The sequence below is a fragment of the Pipistrellus kuhlii genome, unplaced genomic scaffold, assembly GCF_014108245.1.
Source record: "Pipistrellus kuhlii isolate mPipKuh1 unplaced genomic scaffold, mPipKuh1.p scaffold_m20_p_4, whole genome shotgun sequence".
Lineage (NCBI taxonomy): Eukaryota > Metazoa > Chordata > Mammalia > Chiroptera > Vespertilionidae > Pipistrellus > Pipistrellus kuhlii.
The window spans coordinates 73,803,139-73,822,645 of record NW_023425540.1 but is presented as its reverse complement, the minus strand read 5'-3'; the positions used below and the strand labels follow the sequence as shown (position 1 = coordinate 73,822,645).

Sequence of the window (19,507 nt, the reverse complement as noted above, 5' to 3'; positions counted from 1 at the left end):
GAAAGGAGAGGGGGTAGAGGGAGAAAAAAAACAAAAAGAGGACCCTGTGTGCCCAGAGTCGGGTGCCCCTGGAGAGAGGGGCACCAACTGAGCCACACTGGCCAGGGCAAGTCCAACCATTTTTTAGTTGGGTTCTGTGTTATTTTTGCTGAGTGGAATGATTAAACACGCACACACACACACACACACACACACACACACACACACACACCACATAACTTAGAGCCTTGGCTGTTGTGGCTCAGTTGGTTGGTTGGGGTCATTCCATGCACTGAAAGGTCACTGGTTCAGTTCCCAGTCAGGGCATATCCCTACATTGTGTGTTCAATCTCAGGGTGCATGCAGGAGGCAAACGATTTTTTCTCTCTTTCACCTTTTCCATTTCTCTCTCTCTAAAATCAATAAACAAACAAAAAAGAAACAAATTGGAGCCCTGGCTAGTGTGGCTCAGTGGGTTGGGCATTGTCCTGTGCACACAAGGGATTACCAGCTTGATTCCTGGTCAGGGCATATGCCTGGGCTTCAAGGCTCAACCCCCCAGTGGGGAGAGTGATGTTTCTCTCTCCCTCTTCCTCTCTCTCTCAAAATCAATAAAAATATATTTTTTTAAAAAGGTATCTGGCCGAAGCCGGTTTGGCTCAGCGGTAGAGCGTCGGTCTGAGGACTGAAAGGTCCCAGGTTCGATTCCGGTCAAGGGCATGTACCTTGGTTGGGGGCACATTTCCAGTGGGGGGTGTGCAGGAGGCAGCTGGTTGATGTTTCTCTCTCATCGACGTTTCTAGCTCTCTATCTCTCTCCCTTCCTCTCTGTAAAAAATCAATAAAATATATATTTTTTTAAAAAGATATCTGCACCCCCATGTTCATTGCAGCATTATTATTATTCTTTAATTGATTTTGTCAACGTAGGAAACATTCAAACCTGTAAAGAATTTTTGTGAGTTTATTTGAGCCAAACAATTGTGGGGAAGCAAAACCTCAATGCGGTGAGATAACACTCCAGAGAACAGCAGTTTTACACCTTATTTTATACTTTATAATGAAAAGAAAAATACATAAGTGGGTTAGATAAAATGAAGTGGGAGAAAGCAAAACCCTTTGGTATTAGTAGTACCTGTTTGACACGGGTGTATACAGGATTGCTAACAGTTAACAGGATTAGAAACAACAGTGAGGGGTATGTAGTCTTCGCTCCGGTGCATTGGTGTGCCCCGGGGGATCTGTCAGAGGATCTGTCTTTCTAAAGGTGTGTTATCTTAGATGCAAAAGACAACACACGGGCCCAGTTAAAGGGAAGACTGATTTTTGTCAGGGAAGGTTCTAGCCTAAGACATGACTATCTGCCACAAACTGCTTTTAGTTAAAACGTTTTAATTCCATGCCCCGGCTGGTTCTGGTCTGTGACAAAAGCGTCGGCCCATTGGTTTGACTCCCGCTCAAGGGCATGTTCCTCAGCTGCCGGTTCCCTATCCCAGGGAGGAGGGTGTGCAGGAGGCAACCAATTGATATGTCTCGTGTCCATACTTCTCCCCTCCCACCTTCCCCCCTCTCTCTAGAAGTCAATAGAAAAAAAAAAAAATCTTCCATTGAGGATTAAAACAAATATATTCTTTAAAGTTTTAATGTCAGACCACCCTTTGTGGTTACTTTAGGCCTCTGAGTTTGAAAGGCCACCACACAGGCTTCCCCTGAGCTTGGCAGGTTAGCACCTGGCCCCTTTTCATCCACATTTTTAGAGAGAGGAAGGGAGGGAGGGAGGGAGGGAGGGAGGGAGGGAGGGAGAGAGAGAGAGAGAGAGAGAGAGAGAGAGAGAAACAACGATGTGAGAGCCTTACATCAGTGGGCTGGCTCCCTCCTGCACCCTCCCTCCTGGAAGGTGGAGACTGGAATCAAACCAGCAACCGTTCGGTGCCCTGGATGCCAGCCAGCCAGCTGAGCCACACTGGCCAGGACCGTCCCAACACTGTTTACAACGGCCAAGATAATGAAGCAATGAAGTGTCTATCATTGGACGAATGGTCAAGAAAAAGTGGTATGTGTACACGATGGAATATTACTAAGGCATGAAGTAAAGAAAGGAGAGCTTGCCATTTGTGAGAATATGGATGGACCTTGGGGGCATTATGCTAAGAACAAGTTAGAGAAAGACATATGCTTTCACTTATAGGTGGAATCTAAAAAAAAAACAAAAAAAAAAACCCCACACAAACAAAACCCAGAAAAACCAAACTCACAGATACAGAGAACAGATGGGTGGTTGCCAGAGGCGGTGGGGGTGTGAGAGAAACGGCTGAAGGCGGTCAGAAGGTAGAAACCTACAGTTATAAAGTAAGCAAGTCCTGGGGGCGCGATGTGCAGCCTGGTGAGCAAGAGGGGCTTCCGGGGAGGGGCAGGTCTCCTGCCGAGCAGGCCTGTGTATGTCTCAGAGCTCGTGAAGCACCAGGTCTGGAAGGCTACAGGAAAGGAAGAAAAGACCCTTCTTTTCTGGGGGTATTTAGGAGCTATTAGCAGCTTGTGTGTCAGGCCATAGGTGCAATAAGCTGTTTCTCCGGGGACAGCAGCACCTTGTGTTAAGTGCTCTGAGAGCAGCTGCTGGGGCGCCCGCCTGGGGAGGCTGCAGAGAGGACCCACGCACTGGGTCGCAGAGCAGAGCAGACCCTTGCCAAGCAAACCGATGAACAAACAAGACGACGACAACAACAACAACAACAACAACAACAACAACAACGGTGTGTGTGTGTGTGTGTGTGTGTGTGTGTGTGTGTGTGTGGTAGGGACAGGCAGGCCAAAGTCTGGGCAGTGGCATGGAAGCAGGAGAGGCTCCAGAATGCTCTGAGAACAGTGAGGACATGGTTTGGCCGGAGTCCAAGGCACACTGGGAGCTACAGGAGTGAGGGGCTGGGGGCTGGGATGCCGGAGTGAGGCTGTGGATTTCCTCCTGGGACAGCGGAGGCCCGCAGCACCAGGCCTACGCCGGGCGGGGCATGCTCAGAGCTGTGGGTGAGCAGGGCTCCTTTTCAGGTGCCAGTTTCTTAATACGTGTGCCCAAGCACTGCCCTGTCATTGGGGATTGTGGCAACACCTCTAATGAGCAGTTTTTAAATGGGGTGTGTCTGTGTATGGGTAGGTGTATCTGAATGTGTGTGTGTGTGTGTGTGTGTGAGTGTGTATGAGTGAGTGTGTGTATGAGTGTGTGTGTGTGTGTGTGAGAGTGTGTGTGTGTATGAGTGAGTATATGTGTGTGTGAGTGTGTGTGTGTGTGTGTGTGTGTTTCTCTGGACCTTCCAGCTGTGGCCTCTGCTGAGATCCCTTCTCTGGGGATTGAAAGCAATATCTGGTCTGAACAAAACCTGAACTGACTGGCAACCATTTGTTTGTTTCTTTTCTTTTCTTTTCTTTTTTATGTATTTGGGGGGGAGAGAGAGAGGGGGGGGGAGGGAGAGAGAGAGAGGGAGAGGGAGAGAGAGAGAGGGAGAGGGAGGGAGAGAGGGAGATTTGTAGTTCCCTCTATCCATCTACTTATGAATTCATTGGCTGATTCTATTTTTTTATCTTTATTGTTGAGAGTACTACAGATGTCTCCCCTTTCCCTTCCATAACCCCCCTCCACCTGGTTCCCACCCTGCCTCAGACTTTCACCACCATACTATCTGTGTCCTGAGGTAAGGTATTTGGTTAATCTCTTCCTGCACACCCCCCTCCTACCGCCCGCCTGTCCCCCATTGACTGATTCTTTTTTTTTTTTTTTTTAATATATTTTATTGATCTTTTACAGAGAGGAAGGGAGAGGGACAGAGAGCTAGAAACATCGATGAGAGAGAAACATCGACCAGCTGCCTCCTGCACACCTCCCACCGGGGATGTGCCCACAACCAATGTACATGCCCTTGACCGGAATCAAACCTGGGACCTTTCAGTCTGCAGGCCAACGCTCTATCCACTGAGCCATCGGTCTCGGCCCATTGACTGATTCCTGTATGTGGCTTGACTGAGGATAGAACCCACAACCTTGGTGTATTGGGATGATGTTCTAACCAACTGAGCTGCCCAGCCAGGATTTTTCCCTTTTTGTTTCTTTTTAAATGTACCTCTCTTCTTCAAACAAGGGGGAAACCAGAAGAGAAACTCTCCCCCAGCCTGAAGTTGCCACTGCTTTTCCATCCCTGCTGGGAAGGGAAGTTGCAGGCAGAATCCATTCTGGGAGGGACCTGGTGGCTTGAATCTCTGAGTCAGAGGCCCTCGCCTTGAATCCTGGCTTGATGCTTAATTTTTCCTGGCTGTGTAACCTTGGATATAGCCCTTGCTTGATCTTTCTAAACCTCAGATTCTTCATCTGTTAATGGAAGAAATAATATTTACTTTGCAGGGCTTGAGGATTAATATTGCACACAAAAGTCTTGCCTAATGGCTGTGACATTGTAAACATTAAGTATACAGCAGTCGTTTTTACTAATAACTGCAAATTGTGTAAGCAAGACAGAATGTTTTTGGTACCTCCAGTGGTGGCCTACTCTGCCTTTTCCGGCACCGTGAATTTATCCTGGATCCCATTTCCTGCATCCTACGTGGGCTGTCTCTGGGACATTGATGTTGAAATCTAGAGCTTCTGGAGTCCAAACACTTAACCAGAAATAAAGAAAGCAAGTTTAGTGGTGGAAATATAGGCAGAGGCACAGTCATGGTTTCCTTATACAAGGATTGGAGGGGGGAAGAAGGGGAGGCAAGGTGTCTGGAATCATTGTGAAACCGGACAATGAATGGGTCTGGGCTGCCTGTCACTACTTGAGCCAATTAAGAAGAGACAAGGTTGAATCATGTATGAGTGTTTATTCTAATGCCAGCAGTGTGGGAGAGCAGCAGGTCATCCACAGAAACCAGCTCTTACCCCCACCCATTACCCTCCCTCCCCCCCTCCCCTGCCGCACCCAATAAACTAGCTGATTATATTGGGTAGAAGGACAAGGATTACGTGGGAAAGTAGGAATTACCGGCATGGGAAGTAGGCACGGCACAATGGTTACAGGTCACAGGCAACGCCGTCTGGGGGGCATAAAGGGCAGGAACCTCAGGGACAAGATGGTTTCAGCAACAAGGCTGTTCATCGTTCCATGATGATAGGCAGCTCTCGGAAAAGGAGAGTGGGCTGCATTCTGAGGTTAACCCCCAATTCTATAATCTCAGCCAGGTCAGACTGTGCTTGCTCTGACCAGAACAGAACGATCACAATTAGCAGAGCGTGATTAATATTTCTTATAATAAAGTTCGTCCCCACTGTTCTATTTATGTCCCTAACATTCCCCACTGCTATTTCTATCATCTCATATCTATGACATTAGTTTTAGGTAAAAAGTCTCGCCCTAACTGGTTTGACACTCTAGTGCACATGTGTCAAACACAAGGCCCGCGGGCCAAATCCGTCCCGCCAGGCCTTGCAATGTGGCCCGCACCGCGCTGTCATCACTGCACTCCGCTGCGTTTCCATCACAATGACAGTTTATGACTGTTCAGTAAACCATTCGGCCCGCGATTTAGGCTGGATTTTAGATTTTGGCCCCTTCTCTGATTGAGTTCGACACCCCTACTCTAGTGGATAGAGTGTCAGCCTGTGGACTGAAGGGTCTCAGGTTTGGTTCCTGGTCAGGGCACATGCCTGGGTTGCGGGCTTGACCCCCAGTAGGGGGCATGCAGGAGGCAGCCGATGCATGATTCCCTCTCATCATGCATGTTTCAATCTCTCTCTCCCTTCCTCTCTGGAATCAATAAAAATATATTTAAAAAGTCTCATCCTGTCGGACTGCACTTGCGTTTGCCTTGAAAGCAGTGCATGGGGATGGAATACAGCGAACGCAAGATCGGAAAAGAGGAAGACACTGGAAGGAGGCTGTGCAGTTAAGGGAGTACTTATTTTCTGTTTGCCGTGGACACAGGTGTAGCTGATTCAGGCACCTGTGTGGCCGGCTCACATTTAGTGTCTCCCACACCCCCTGCCTGTGGTAGGTGTTAGGCTGTGACCGTGAGCAGAGGGACACTGTGCCTGCCGTCATGAAGCAAGGCAGGCAGCCAGAGAATGACTGCACGGAAGACAGCATTGCACGTGGCAGTAATGACACGGTATTTTAAAGAGGAGATGAAATTGGAACACCGTGTGCGCGGGAAAGGTCTCTTGGAGGAGGGCCATTCCATGACGTTTCAGCGAAAGGTGAACGAGGAAGGAGCAGCCGCAAGGGGAGGCCATCTTGAGGAAACGAAAGAAGGACCCCCAATCCAGTGTGACAGAAAGGCGGTGCTGTGGAGACCAGTGCAGCGTCTGGGGTCGTTGGAGTCCTGCTGCCATCCACACCCCGGCTTCTTCTCACTCCCCTTCTGTCTCCTCAGACCCAGTCACCCAGAATGCTGCCAACAAGGCAGGGCTTGCACCCTAAGCGCTGTCTGCCCAGAGACCACAGCCTCCAGGCCTGCTCCTTCGCTGTCTTCGTGTCTCAGTTTCTCCACCGAAACATCCTTCGTGTCATTTCCCCCAAAGCACTCACCTTTCATGGAACCACAACACGAGGCTTACAAGAGGGAATATCATTCTTCTCCATCTTGTCTCTTCTTTCTCCTTCTTTGCCTGGGCCAGCTGAGAGGGAGGGAGCCCTCCACATTTGGGGGGCAGTAGATCATTATGAATAAAATGCTGACCTCTTGCCGAAACCGGTTTGGCTCAGTGGATAGAGCGTTGGCCTGCGGACTGAGAGGTCCGAGGTTCGATTCCGGTCAAGGGCATGTACCTTGGTTGCAGGCACATCCCCAGTGTGTGTGTGTGTGTGTGTGGGGGGGTGCTGGAGGCAGCTGATCGATGTTTCTGACTCTATCCCTCTCTCTTCCTCTCTGTAAAAAAAAAATCAATAAAAATATATATTAAAAAGTAAAATAAAATGTACAGCATTCCATTAAAAAAAAATGCTGACCTCTTTAAAAAAATAAAACGGTTTCTCACAGGCTTGTTATGTAGCTCCAGCCACTGGTGCTTCGTTACCCGCCTCACTTTTGCAGAAGGAAGGTGTCAGGCAGTGAGGGAGGCACTGGGATGGGAGCAGGTGCCTGTGAGAGCTGCCACCTCTCCATCGTCTCTCCTCCCTCCCCTCCCTCCCCTCCCCCCCTCCCCCCTCCCCCCTCCCTCCCCTCCCCAGGAGCCTCATCCTGGCTTTGTCCCTGTGCTGATTATTGCTTTATTACTGTTTTCAGTCAGCTATAATTCTGGCATTTTCTATAATCTCGATCTTTTCACTGATACCAGATTTTTATACAAAGATTTGTATATAAAATGATTGTGTACCCACCAGCATACATTCCCCAGCAATTAGAATGTTTAAGATGCGGCTCCTGACGCTCCTTCCGCACGTCCCTCATTTAGCACTTTCTAAAGTGTTTTTGCGATTTTTGTGTGCGGGTGTGTTTACCAGCCCAATAACAATTCTCATTTAGAGTTGCAAAACACGAAGCCATTTTGAACCCAGACAGATGGCGGCTAAATGAAGTTTAATTAAAGAATGAGCGCTTTGAATCAAATCCCTTTTAAAAAAGTACAGTACACTGAGATGCTGGAGAGGCTGCATAAACAGCATCTGGCTGTTCTAGAGAAAGCAGGGCGGCGCGGTGCTTGCGAGGAACACACTCGGGAAGCCCACCACATCGGATGAGGACTGAGCAAAACAGGCAGGCGGACCGAGACCGGTTTGGCTCAGTGGATAGAGCGTAGGCCTGCGGACTGAAAGGTCCCAGGTTCGATTCCGGTCAGGGGCATGTGCCTTGGTTGCAGGCACATCCCCAGTGGGGGTGTGCAGGAGGCAGCTCATCAATGTCTCTCTCTCATTGATGTTTTTAGCTCTCTATTCCTCTCCCTTCCTCTCTGTAAAAAAATCAATAACATATATTTAAACAACAACAACAGGCAGGCGGTCAGGCGGCCCAGCTGTCCTCTGTCCTCTGCCCTAAGCCCGCACACACCTTCCAAAGCCCGCAGCTCCCGGGACAGGAGGGGAAGCTGCCACAGGCCACCTCTTGGCTCAAGAGCTTTGACTAGGGTCCGGGTGGGGGCTATAAGGTGGGGGGGAATCCCCTTCTAAGTTTATGGAATGAGGGCGGGCACCAAGGCGAGGTTTGCTGCACCAGCCCACTTAATTGCACGCATGCATGGTGCAAACAGACCGTCTGCGGCGGGGGGCGCTCTGCACCCCACGTCCTGGATCGGTGTCCCGGGCTCTTACCCCGGCCCCACCCCCCTCCTTGCAGCTGCTGGGGGCACACGCCCCCGCCCTCCCTCCCCGCCCCGCGGGGACCCACTTCCGCTCTGGCCGCCGATCTGAGCGCCGGGCGGAGGCGGCGGGGTCGGTCTAGACTCCAGACAGCGGAGCGGCGCCAGCGGCCCGGAGGGTGGGGGCGCCCCAGGCTGCAGCCGCCCCCCCGCCGCGTGGGGACCGCCGTGGGGTGGGGGTGGGGGGGAAAGAAGGGGACAGGCCGTGGGGTGAGGGGCAGCGGCGGGGACAGACCGGGAGGAGCCCGGAGCGCCGGCTGGAGATGTGTGCACCCAGAGCTGTGGGGCTGGAAAAGCAGAGGTTTTTAATTCCGGGAGCGCCAGGGGTTCCTGGTCAGGGGGCTGACGGCCAAGTGTCCGCTGGGGCTGGCCTTTTCCTCGTGGGCAGTTTCCGCCTGGAGGGTGGTAGTCGGTGGAGGGGGTCGGCCTTCCCCTGATCCTGCAGAGAAGAGACCCGGGGCTTGAGGATGGAGTGGGGTGAGCCCAGGGGCCCCTGGGACGCGGGAGGGAGGTGGCGACACCAGCGCACAGAGGAATAGTTTGGGTGGGGTGTGCCAAGCTTGTGGTCGCTGGCTTCTTCCGTCACCTGTCCGGGAGGAAGCAGAGTCCTGAGGCTGGGAAGCCCTCCCTCCCAGCTGGGGGCAGGGCTGACCCCGAGGGCTGGCAGAAGTACTGGACTGTCATGTACTCAGCTGACTCAAACCCAGTTCCTCCAAGTCCTGGGCCTCTTGCTGGATCTTGGCTGGGTCTATGGTCACTCTGATCCTCCCACACTCCAGACCAACTGACCTTCACGTTCTGGTGGCTGACCTTGTTCTTCTCCCACCTGGCCGAACCACTGCCAGCTCTTGCTGGAAAGACTGAAGAGCCTCCCATGAGGTCTTCCAGCTTCTCTCGCCTCTGACCTTTCCCCTCTGCAGGAAGGCAGACCATTACAAAATGTGGCTCTGGTCATGGCTCTCCCTCGCTCCCCTGGTACTCCCAGCTCGGCCTCCCTGCCCTCCCCCTTCCACCTCCTAAACCTGGGAGAAAAAGGATGTATCCGGGCCGAGTGCCCTGCTGGGCCGCCCCTCAGTGCAGCATCATGTCCCAGCCTGCTGCCTGCCCCCACCTACCCTCTCTCACCCCCTGCCACACTCCTCCGGCCCCCTGCTCCTGTGACTTCCTGTTCCTGGAGAGCCGGGTTCTCAGTCTGGCTTTGCACCCCGTGTGCTCTCCTCCTAGAACACCATCTGCCCACCTATCTCCCCCCATGTTGTCCCACCAACTCCTCATGTGCTCCTGGTCTCAGCTTCGGGGACTGTTTCCTGATGCTGCGCTAGGGGAGGTCGCCCTGCCCTTCCTCATCAGGACCCTCAGCGCCCATGCCCACCTTCCTCACCAGGAGTGAGTGAGCAGCCCCAGCGTGCCAGGCCCCCTGACGTGTTTCTGCCTCTGGTCCGACCCCTTCTCCCACCTTTCTGTCTGCCCCCACAGCAGTCTTCCTGAGACAAATATGAGCCATCATTCTGCTGTTCCAACACCCTGAGCTCTATAAGAAACCCACCCTAAAAAACAAACAACCCCACCCTATCCTCCAGGCCCAACCCAAAGCTCCTTCCCTCCAGAAGGAGCGCCCACACTTCACAATCACACTTGGCAAGTTTCACTTCACCAAGTCATTGGGGCCAGGACAACCCCCTAGCACACTGCGTGCTTGGGGGCTGGTGGACCCCTCGTCCTGGTCACATGGGCGCAGCAGCAGAGAAATGGAGTCTGTATCCAGACACCAGAGCCCAGGGGTCAGGGATACCACTACTATTTTGGCAAGAAAGGAGGGCGTTGGCAGGCCATCTGAGCTGGGTTTCCTGACCTCGATCTAGGGACGGCTGCAGCTGCGATTCCAAAAGAGAAGACACAAAGGCAATTTTTTCTTTCTTTTTTACTTAAAAAGGCCTTGGTGGCAGGAATATAGTGTAAAAATCATTGGAAAAACTAAAAGGCATCGATACATATCCGAATATACACTTTGTACATAAATTACATTTCCTTTAGTCTTTCTGAGTGAGGTCCTGATTCAGCACTGAGGTCTAGTAATTCAGAGGTCCCGGCAGCTGCACGTTCAGGCCGGCATAGTCCACCATGTACATGGGCCATTGCTAGAGAGAGGGGGACAAACGGTCCCGGTTAGGATTCCAGGTGATGCAGGAAGAACACCAGAACCCTTAGCTTCGCTTTCTGAAGGGCTTCCTCGGATGCTGAAGGCCCAGAGAAGAGACATGGCCTGCCCGAGGCCACACAGTCCGTCAGTAGCCACAGACCCTAAGCTGGAGCCTTCTGGCCTGTTCCCACTTGTGTCTCAGGGACTAATTGTGTGGACCAGACAGGAGGGCCAGAGGGAACTAGCGATCGGCTCAGAACTCCCATCCACAGCCTCCTCCAGGCCTCACACTCCCAAGAAGCTGCCCTGTCTCTCTGGGACGTGGGGGGAGCACCCAAATTACCCAGGTAGGGAGAAAGGCAAAGCCTGAACTTTGGGGTTTTCCAGGAACGGAATGAAGGGAAACATGGTCAAAGGGTAAAGAAATCCTGAACTATAGGAGGAAGAGAAAAAAAAAAAATCTATAACTATGTATGTTAACTACTTATTGTGGTGATCATTTCACAATATATACAAATATTGGATCATTACGTTGTACACCTGAAACTAATATAACGTAGGGCAATTGTACCTTAAAAAAAAAAAAAAATCTTTTCTAAATGTGTTCCAATATTCTTCCCATTTGGATTCAGGATTTCCAAGGTAATATTTTGAAATCAGAAAGAACTCTCCAGCGTCTGCCCCTAAGGAGGCTTTCCTGTTGAGGGGGAGAAAACCAAAGCCAGCCACGTGGCAGAGCAGGCAGGGCTCTGCAAGAGGTTCTCCAGCCGCCACTTGCTGTAGTGAGGTCACACTGTGGAGAGCACCCTCATCTCCCAGGGCTGTGCTGGGGCTGGTGCTGGAGACGTGAGCAGAGATTAGCTTAGTATCTGACTCTCCCCCCAAAATGGGGACTCTGCTCGGGGTCGTGGGCAGGTACTACTGGGGGAGTGGACAGGTTCTCTTCCTCTCTCAGCCTTGGCTCGCCAGTGGGAAAGGGATTGTCTGCCGGGGCAACTGTGAGGTCCTGATGAGCGGGTTGGACCACCTTGTGGGTAGATCAGGCAGCTGTGTCTGCAACCCCAGGCTGTGGAGCCCACTCAGAGTCCAGTGCCTCCCCGCACCCGGAACCCACACCCCACAGTGGACGGCCCTGCCCGAGTGCAGGGCGAAGGCCAGAGAGAAGAGCGCTCAGGTCCAGATCTGTGCAACTTTACCACGAGTGAGATCTGGTTGGTGGTTGCCACGGACTCCGGGTTGGAGGATGAGGAAGAGGAAGACGAGGAGGAAGAGGAGACCGAGTTTCCTTCGGAGACCCGCTTTCTCTTGCGCTTGGGGATGCTGCTGTCTTTGGCTGGTGGGAGGAAAGGTTGCTGACACCAGATGCCAAGACTGTGTCTTGTCTTTACCAACCCCTTTGGGGAGGGCCTTTGTGTCAGGTTTAGAGTCCCCTTTTCACCACTCAAGACTCCCAACCCACCAGAGGCCACTCTCTCCAGCCTCCTTCCCTAACTAGGCCCCGCAGTCCATTCGTCCACCTCTTGCTCCTGCTTACCCGTCTGCCTTTGCTAACACTATATCCTCACCCCCAGGGAGGCCTCCCCAGAACTCCCAGAATTCCTCTGGGGCCCAGAATCCCATGGTGAAAAGCATGGCTTCCCGAGGGCATTGGGGAGAGTCGTTACTAGGTGTACCGGTTACTAGTGCAGATTTTTGTCAATAGATGGAGTTATACATATGTTGACATATATGCCATTTGATATGTATGCTATCTGAAGGTTTTAACATCATAGATATTTTTATACTTAAAAATGTCGAATTTTGTGCCAAAAACATTTGTGGAAAGTTTTGATTGATTATTTTGAAGAAAAGTGCTGTTGAAAGTTATCGTATGCTTCAGGAAGTTTATGGTGAACATGCTCCATCTCAAGATACTTGTGAACGCTGGTTTAAATGCTTTGGAAGTGGTGATTTCGATGTGAAAGACAAAGAACGTCTAGGTCAATCAAAAAAGTTTGAAAACCAATAATTACAAGCATTATTGGATGAAGATGTGTCAAACTCAAAAACAACTTGCAGAAAGATTAAATGTTGCTCAGCAAACAATTTCTGATCATTTAGAAGCAACGGGAAAGATTTTAAAGGAAGGGAAATGGGTGCCACGGCAACTGAACGAAAAGACAAATGGAAAACCGAAAAGTCATCAGTAAAATGATGCTTCAACGGCACAAAAGAAAGTGTTTTTTGCATCGAATTGTAACTGGAGATGAAAAGTGGATTTATTTTGAGAATCCCAAATGCACAAAATCAGGGGATGATCCAGGTCAACCACTAACATCGACTGCAAGGCCAAATCGCTTCAGAAAGAAGACAATGCTCTGTGTTTGATGGGATCAGGAAGTATGGAGTATTATGAGCTTCTAAAACCAGGTGAAACCGTTAATACTGATTGACACCGATAACAAATAATCAATTTGAACCATGCTTTGATCGTAAAGTGAGAAGACACAGCAAAGTCATTTTGCTTCATGATGATGCACCATCACACACTTCAAAACCAGTTAAAGACACATTAAAAGATCTTGCTTGGGAAGTATCAACCCATCCGCCATATTCACCAGACCTTGCTCCTTCAGATTACCACTTGTTCCCATCTATTGAAAAAAATCTGCATTGGTAACCGGTACACCTAGTAAATGTCCCTGCGCCTTCCTTTCCTTGCCAGTAAAATGTAAGTAAGGTTCTTCAGGGCTGCTGGGCGGGTCCCGTGAGATGCTGTGCATGGTCTCCTGTAAATACTCAGAAACTGAGAATTGGTATCGATATTATTGCTACTGTCCCTGCATGACAACCCGAACCTCTCAGATTGACAGTTCACAGGGGCCAGGAGACAAGGCAGTGAGTGCCCCAGTGTAGAGAGCTCCGGTTTAGAGCCAGAAGTCCTATGTTCAAAGTTCACGGCTGCCACCTACCCTGTGGGTGACCCTGGGAAACTGAGAAAGCTCTTTGAGCTGAAAGTGGACAACCAGGTGCTGCGAGACTCCAGGAGGTTGTGTGTGAAAGAGCCCGAGACCGAGCCCGCACAGGGCAGGTCTCGGCAGGTTCTGCTGCTGCTGAATTAAATTGATGTGAGGATCTAAGTTTTATTAAAAAAAAAAAAAATCTGCAACTGTGCACTACACAAGCGGGGCTTGAGGCTTGACTGAGTAACAGGCTACTGAGCAGAATCTGACGACAGCCCACGAGAAGGGTTTTAACGACAGTGTGAGGGTAGGCTGGGCCCAGGGCAATTCCTTCTCTGGCTGGTGAAGAGAAACGGGGGATCTGTGATGTGATAGAAACAGAGACCCCGGGAAACAGAAGACTCTGGAGGCAGGGCTGGCTTAGGCTGTGAGCCGGGGGGAGGGGATTTTGTGGGAGGCAGGTGGGCGCTGCTGGAGGCTGGCTGGGCCCCCTGGATGCTACCCCAGGCCCTGGGCTTTAGAAACATCCCTTTGGCAGTCTCCCTGGCCAGGGGGTGGGGGTGGGGGATGTAAGTGACGGCATCTACCTCTGATAATGTCCCAAACTCTCCTCTTGGAGGCCTTCTCAGGGCCCTGTGTCTCTGCCTTTGACCTGGGAGAAGCTCTCAATCCCAATCACCTCCCTCCCCTGAGTGCCTGGTGCCCTGCTGGGCCTTGGTAATGGGCACATGGTAGGAGGAGGTGGTCTCTGGTTGGGCTGTGCCGCCTCAGGCAGTGGAGTCCCAGGTGAACCCTAACCTATGGGCAGGCGGGCCTCAGGTCTCAGGCTGGGGTGGGGTGGCCTTGCTGAACCCCACTACTCTCCCCACGGAACAGCCATAGACCACAGAGGCCTGCGGTTCAGATGGATAACCTGCACCCTGGGCTCTAGGCAGCCACCAACTCACTGCATGGCCTCGGCCAGTCCTTCCTCCACTCTGGGCTCCGTTTCCCAGCCGAACAAAGAGGCCACCCCTCCCCATAATCGTCCTGAGTGCTATCGCACACCTTCTCAGTCACAACGGACGTACAAGACCGTCTCCCCGGTCCCTGTGAACTGAAAGGCTCTGAAAGCCCAGAGGCCGGTGCAGGCACGGGTCCTGCCAATGCAAGTGGAATCGAGGGGGGGGGGGTGTGTCCAGCCAGTCTCAGAAATACCTGGTTACCTTGCTCCTGCCAATCATGTCACTCCTTCTGGAGGGCCCCTTGGGAATGCACATGGATGACCTTTAAATTAATGTCAGCTGAGTCTGAGGTGACTGGCAGGGCCTTCCAGGAAACAGCCTCCCAAATGTTAAGTACTGATTTCTTATCTTTATCCCTGTGCTTGGAATGAGGAACAAATAGGACCTTGACTCACCCAAGTCTTGATATGCTAAATCCGAGGAATGAGGGAATGAGTAGGACCTTGACCTTAAACCCCCCTGTGGAAATCAATAAATGCGCTGTGTTGTCTGTGGTGGGTTTTGACTGTCCCTCCATCAGAGTGACAGCCCTCCACCTGGCACCCAGCTTGATGAATCTATTTCTGCCTCTTGTCTCTTTCTTTTATTTCTTAACCCCCAGCTCCTCCACTCAGGAACCTGTCCTTCTCCCTTTCTGTGCGGAACGTGGAAAAAGGAGAAGCACCCATCGCACCCAGTCACTTTCATGACCCTATCTGAGGTCCCCTCCTGGCTCCAGCCGGCCCCTCATCCTCTCTCTCCAGTTGATCCGACACCCTCAGCTGCGGCAGGGACCCCCTCCAAGGGCACCTACAGGCTTCCTGGGGCCTTTTGGGAGGGCGGGCCCTGCAGATGGAGATCTCAGGTTACCTGGAGGAGTTACTGAGCAGGAGGGACAGACTGTTCTCTACATGGCCAGACACTTGCTGCATGCCACCTGTTCTATGCCCGCAGGTCGGTCCCTGCAAGGCAGAAGGGTGCCTTCTTCGGCCTCTGACTTACCTGGCACCTTGGCATCATTGCAGATTTCTGCAAAAGGTCTGAAAAAGAAATGAGGGGGCAGTCAGAAAATGAGGGTTCTCTTCCTTCTCACTTGATATGCCCCGCATACGAACATCTCTTGCGAGATGAGAAGCCACCACTGCCGCTGGAGGGCAGCCAGGGAAGACCTGGATGGAGATGGTCAGCACTCCCCTCCCCACAGAGCAGGCAGGATGGCCAGCCTGGTCTCTATTAAGTGCCGTGTGTCAGGCCAATGACCCCTAGAGGCCTGGTTCCCTCATCTCCAAAGCGAGGGATCAGAAATGTATGGCTCAGTTTATGTCAATAGATATTCATCACAGCATTATTATTATTATTATTACAAATCTTTTATTTTTTTATTTTATTTATTATTTTACTTGCAGCATGATTAATATGAACCAAAAAAATTGAGATGCAACTCGAATGTCCATCTGTAGAGACCATATGGCCCATCGTACGGTCATTAAGGGAACTATCATGGACACAAATAGTGCTCAAGTGCAACCAAGACAGCCAGACAGGAGACATCAAGTTTTATTTAGTCTACAGACGAACACGGTGACCTCCGTTTCATTGTCTCCAGAAGCCTGTCTCAGAGGTATGAGGACAAAGTGGAGGCAGGGCTGGAAAGCCCCTGCCTGTCTGTGGTGATTTCTCTGGGAGCTCAGCCTGTGGGGGGTGTGTGTGTGTGTGTGTGTGTGTGTGTGTGTGTGTGTGTGATGAAACCTCTATTCTTCATTGGAGACCTTTCTGAATGATTTGATGTTTTGGTACACATCCAAATCTCATTTTATTTTTAAAACTCAAAAGGAAATATGCGTAGGGGAAAGATCAATGTGAACTCTGAAGAGGAGAGTTGTGGATTATCTTCTTTTCTTCTACCTTTTTAGGTTTCCCTGCTTTGTTTTTAAATCTGAAAATAATCAAATAAACTATTCTATTTAAAATATTATAAGGCTATATGGCAAAATAGGGACAAAAACAAATAAGAATAAAATACCTCTGGGTGATTTAATGCCATTAAAATTATATTGCCATTAAAATGGGTAAAAATTAATGATAAAGTCAGAAAGTCAAATTTAATTCAAAATTTAAAAATAAACAAACACCCATGACTGTTGTGGATGTGTGTTTTAGCAGAAAGGGGTTGTAATCAGGACACCTGGTGATACAGACTAAATGTCTGTGTCCCCCAAATTCAATGTTGCAACCTAGTTGCCAAGGTGACGGTATTAGAAGGTGATTAGGTCCCGAGGGCGGAGCCGTGGTGAATGGGATTGATCCTTATAGAAGAGGTCCCAGAGAGCTCCCTTGTCCCTTCCACCGTGTGAGGACACAAGGAGAAGGTGGCCATCTGTAAACCAGAGAGTGGGCCCTCACCAGACACTGGATCTGCGGGTACCTTCCCAGCCCTCAGAACTATAATATGAGAAATACATTTCTGTTAGGCCACCTGGCCTATTGTATTGTTACAGCGGCCTGGACAGGCTAAGATCCCTGTGTCTGGAACCACATTGACCCACACTGACTTTCACCGCCCCTTCCCTCGATCTGGGTACCAGTTTTCTGAGCTTTAAGATTCCAGTGCTAAGCTAGCAGGCCTCCCGGATCCTGTGCAAGTACATGATAGGTCTCTCAATCTCCCCCTCCCCTTCCCCAGTCTAGGCTGGGCCTGCTGGGGGATTCCCTTCCCAGATCCAGGCAGCACCCTCTCCCCGGCCCTCAGCCACTCTCCCACCTGGCCTCAGGGGCAGGGCACTCACTGGAGCTGGTTGATGATGACCATGCGGACATGCTCCCGGGCCTTCAGGATCTTCTCCAGCCGGTGGATGTCGTATGTGTTGGGGTTCCGGAAAGGGATGTCGTCAGGCAGGCCTGTGACCTCGACGGCATCTGGGCTGTCCCGGATCAGTTTGTAAGGGACCAGCACAGGCCGGTTCAGGCCCAGGGCCTCACCTAGAGGTCACAGGGGGTCAGGGTAAGGAGATGTCCCCTGTGAAGGCCAAGCCCTCTGGGAGAGGGCTGGAACCCGGCAGGGTCCAGCGCAGTAGCCATCACAACTCCAGATAGTTAAAAAGTCAACACAGCTCTGACTGGTTTGGCTCGGTGAATAGAGCGTCAGCTTGCGGACTGTAAGGTCTCAGGTTCAATTCCGGTCAAGGGCATGTGCCTTGGTTGCGGGCACATCCCCAGTGCGGGGGTGTGCAGGAGGCAACTGATAGATGTTTCTCTCTCATCGATGTTTCTAACTCTCTATCCCTCTCCCTTCCTCTCTGTAAAAAGAAAAATCAATAAAAAATATATATATTAAAAAAAAGTCATCACAAACACACCATTTATCCAATTAGCAAAACTACAAATCTAATACCCAATGCTGATAATGAAACAGGTGCTGTCACAGGTGCCGGGTGCAACGATTTGTCAAATGTGCACACCGGGACCCGACAAATGAGGACTTGACAGCTGCTTAAAACCCACTATTTTCATTTAGAAAAAATTAAGTCCTTAAGTATTATGCATGAAGTGATGTAATGTCTTGGGTTAATTTTAAAGTATTACACATATCCAAGTGAGTATGCAGAAACAGATAAAACGAGTCTGGCAAAATGTGGGTAATCACAGAAGCCGGGTGTGAGTTACGGGGTGGGCCGCTAGGTCATTCTTCCTGCTTTTGTGTATGTTTGAAGACAGGTTCCAAAATAAAAAGTGAAAAAGACAACAGCACAACAACACCCCCCCCCCCCCCCCCCCCCCCCCCCCGTGGCTTCCCACTTACTCTCAAAGCGAAACCCTGACTCGCCTCAGGCCTGCCCGCCTCCCTGCCGCACGGGACTCTGGCCCACCTGCGCGCTCTGCTCCTGGCCTCCGCCCTCCCACCGGGCCCTCTGCCTGGCAAGCTTTCGCCCCAGTGTCTGTCCCCTCTGGACATTACAGTCTCAGCCGCAACACCCCCTCCTCGAGAGGCTTTCCTGATCACTAACCGGGAGGCCTCAGCCTCCCAACTCCTAACCCGCCCGCTCATTTCTGCCTTTTCTTCTCTCCCTGAAATTGTTCTCTGTAAAAAATTTACTGTATGCCTCCTCTGCTACAACGCAAAATGGAGACAACACAAAGTTCATCACAGGTCAGTGTCAATGCATGTAGAGCCCGTGGTACAGCCTGCCACTCAATAATCTAGAAAGTGCTGTATCGCCCTAACTGGTTTGGCTCAGTGGATAGAGCGTCGGCCTGCAGAATGAAAGGTCGCAGGTTTGATTCCGGTCAAGGGCATGTACCTGGCACATCCCCAGTAGAGCGTGTGCAGGAGGCAGCTGATGGCTGATTCTGTCCCATCGATGTTTCTAACTCTCTATCCCTCCCCCTTCCTCTCTGTAAAAAAATCAATAATAAATATATAAAAAGAAAGTGCTGTATCAATGGTAACTGTATTAACGGTTCCACCCTGGGCTCGGCCTTCAGCACAGGGCCTCGCCTCTCCTGGCTCTCATCTTCCCATGCCCATCTCCAGCCGGGGCCTGGACCCCTGATGGCCGGGGCAGACTGCTTCCTCTGGAGTCCTCAGGGCTGAGCTGAGCACTGGCCGGGCAGACGGGCATGCGCATAAGTAAGTACTTGGCCATGGGCCATGGCCTCTGCCACAAGCCCAGGCCTGGAGGCGCAGAAATGCTGACTGCATACCACAGACTGGTTCTCTCCCTCCTCAGAAAGGGCCACGGAGGGGCCAGTTCCCATCCATCACCGGCAGAGCAACTATGCCCTAGCGAGCTGGCAGGCCGGCTGGGGGCAACTGGAGGCCATGCTGGCTGCAGAGGGAGGAGGGGCCACCCAGGAAGTCTGGCCCCACAGACCCTGCCCCAGGGGCCCTGCCCGCGGGAAACTGACCGTATTTCTCATTGAAGAGCTCCTTCACCTGCTCCCGAAGGATCACCTTCTCCCCAAGTCTGTTGGCATCATCTTCATCTATAAGAGGAAGACAAGGGGCATGAGGGTTGGCATGGGCTTGGCCACTGCACCTGCTCCTTCTCCCATGTGGCACCCCTCACCCTCATCAGCTGGAGCAGTCTCTCCAGGCCCCATCCACTCCCCTGCAGCCAGCTTCGGTCCCCATCCATCCATCCACCCAC

The 19,507-nt window shown here is 51.3% G+C and overlaps 1 protein-coding gene and 1 long non-coding RNA gene across 4 annotated transcripts in view; both read right to left on the bottom strand.

The window, feature by feature from the left end:
- Positions 1 to 10,198: 10,198 nt before the first annotated feature.
- Positions 10,199 to 19,507, bottom strand: part of GTF2IRD1 (GTF2I repeat domain containing 1) — a 95,430-nt gene continuing 86,121 nt past the window's right edge. For 2 of the 3 annotated variants that reach the window (XM_036410069.2, XM_036410071.2), the window contains 5 exons: positions 19,266 to 19,343; positions 17,147 to 17,339; positions 15,363 to 15,400; positions 11,632 to 11,768; positions 10,200 to 10,433 (listed from right to left, as the gene is read on the bottom strand). In XM_036410069.2, coding sequence (XP_036265962.2) covers positions 10,365 to 10,433; positions 11,632 to 11,768; positions 15,363 to 15,400; positions 17,147 to 17,339; positions 19,266 to 19,343 — 515 coding nt within the window. In that variant the 3' untranslated portion in view covers positions 10,200 to 10,364. Of the gene's footprint in view, positions 10,434 to 11,631; positions 11,769 to 15,362; positions 15,401 to 17,146; positions 17,340 to 19,265; positions 19,344 to 19,507 lie in introns of all 3 variants that reach the window. The other variant, XM_036410072.2, reaches the window with a different exon arrangement.
- On the bottom strand, positions 14,096 to 15,356 carry LOC123651158. The gene is made up of 2 exons (XR_006739662.1): positions 15,055 to 15,356; positions 14,096 to 14,621 (listed from the first exon to the last, which is right to left on the bottom strand). It is a non-coding gene; the product is annotated as an uncharacterized LOC123651158 (long non-coding RNA).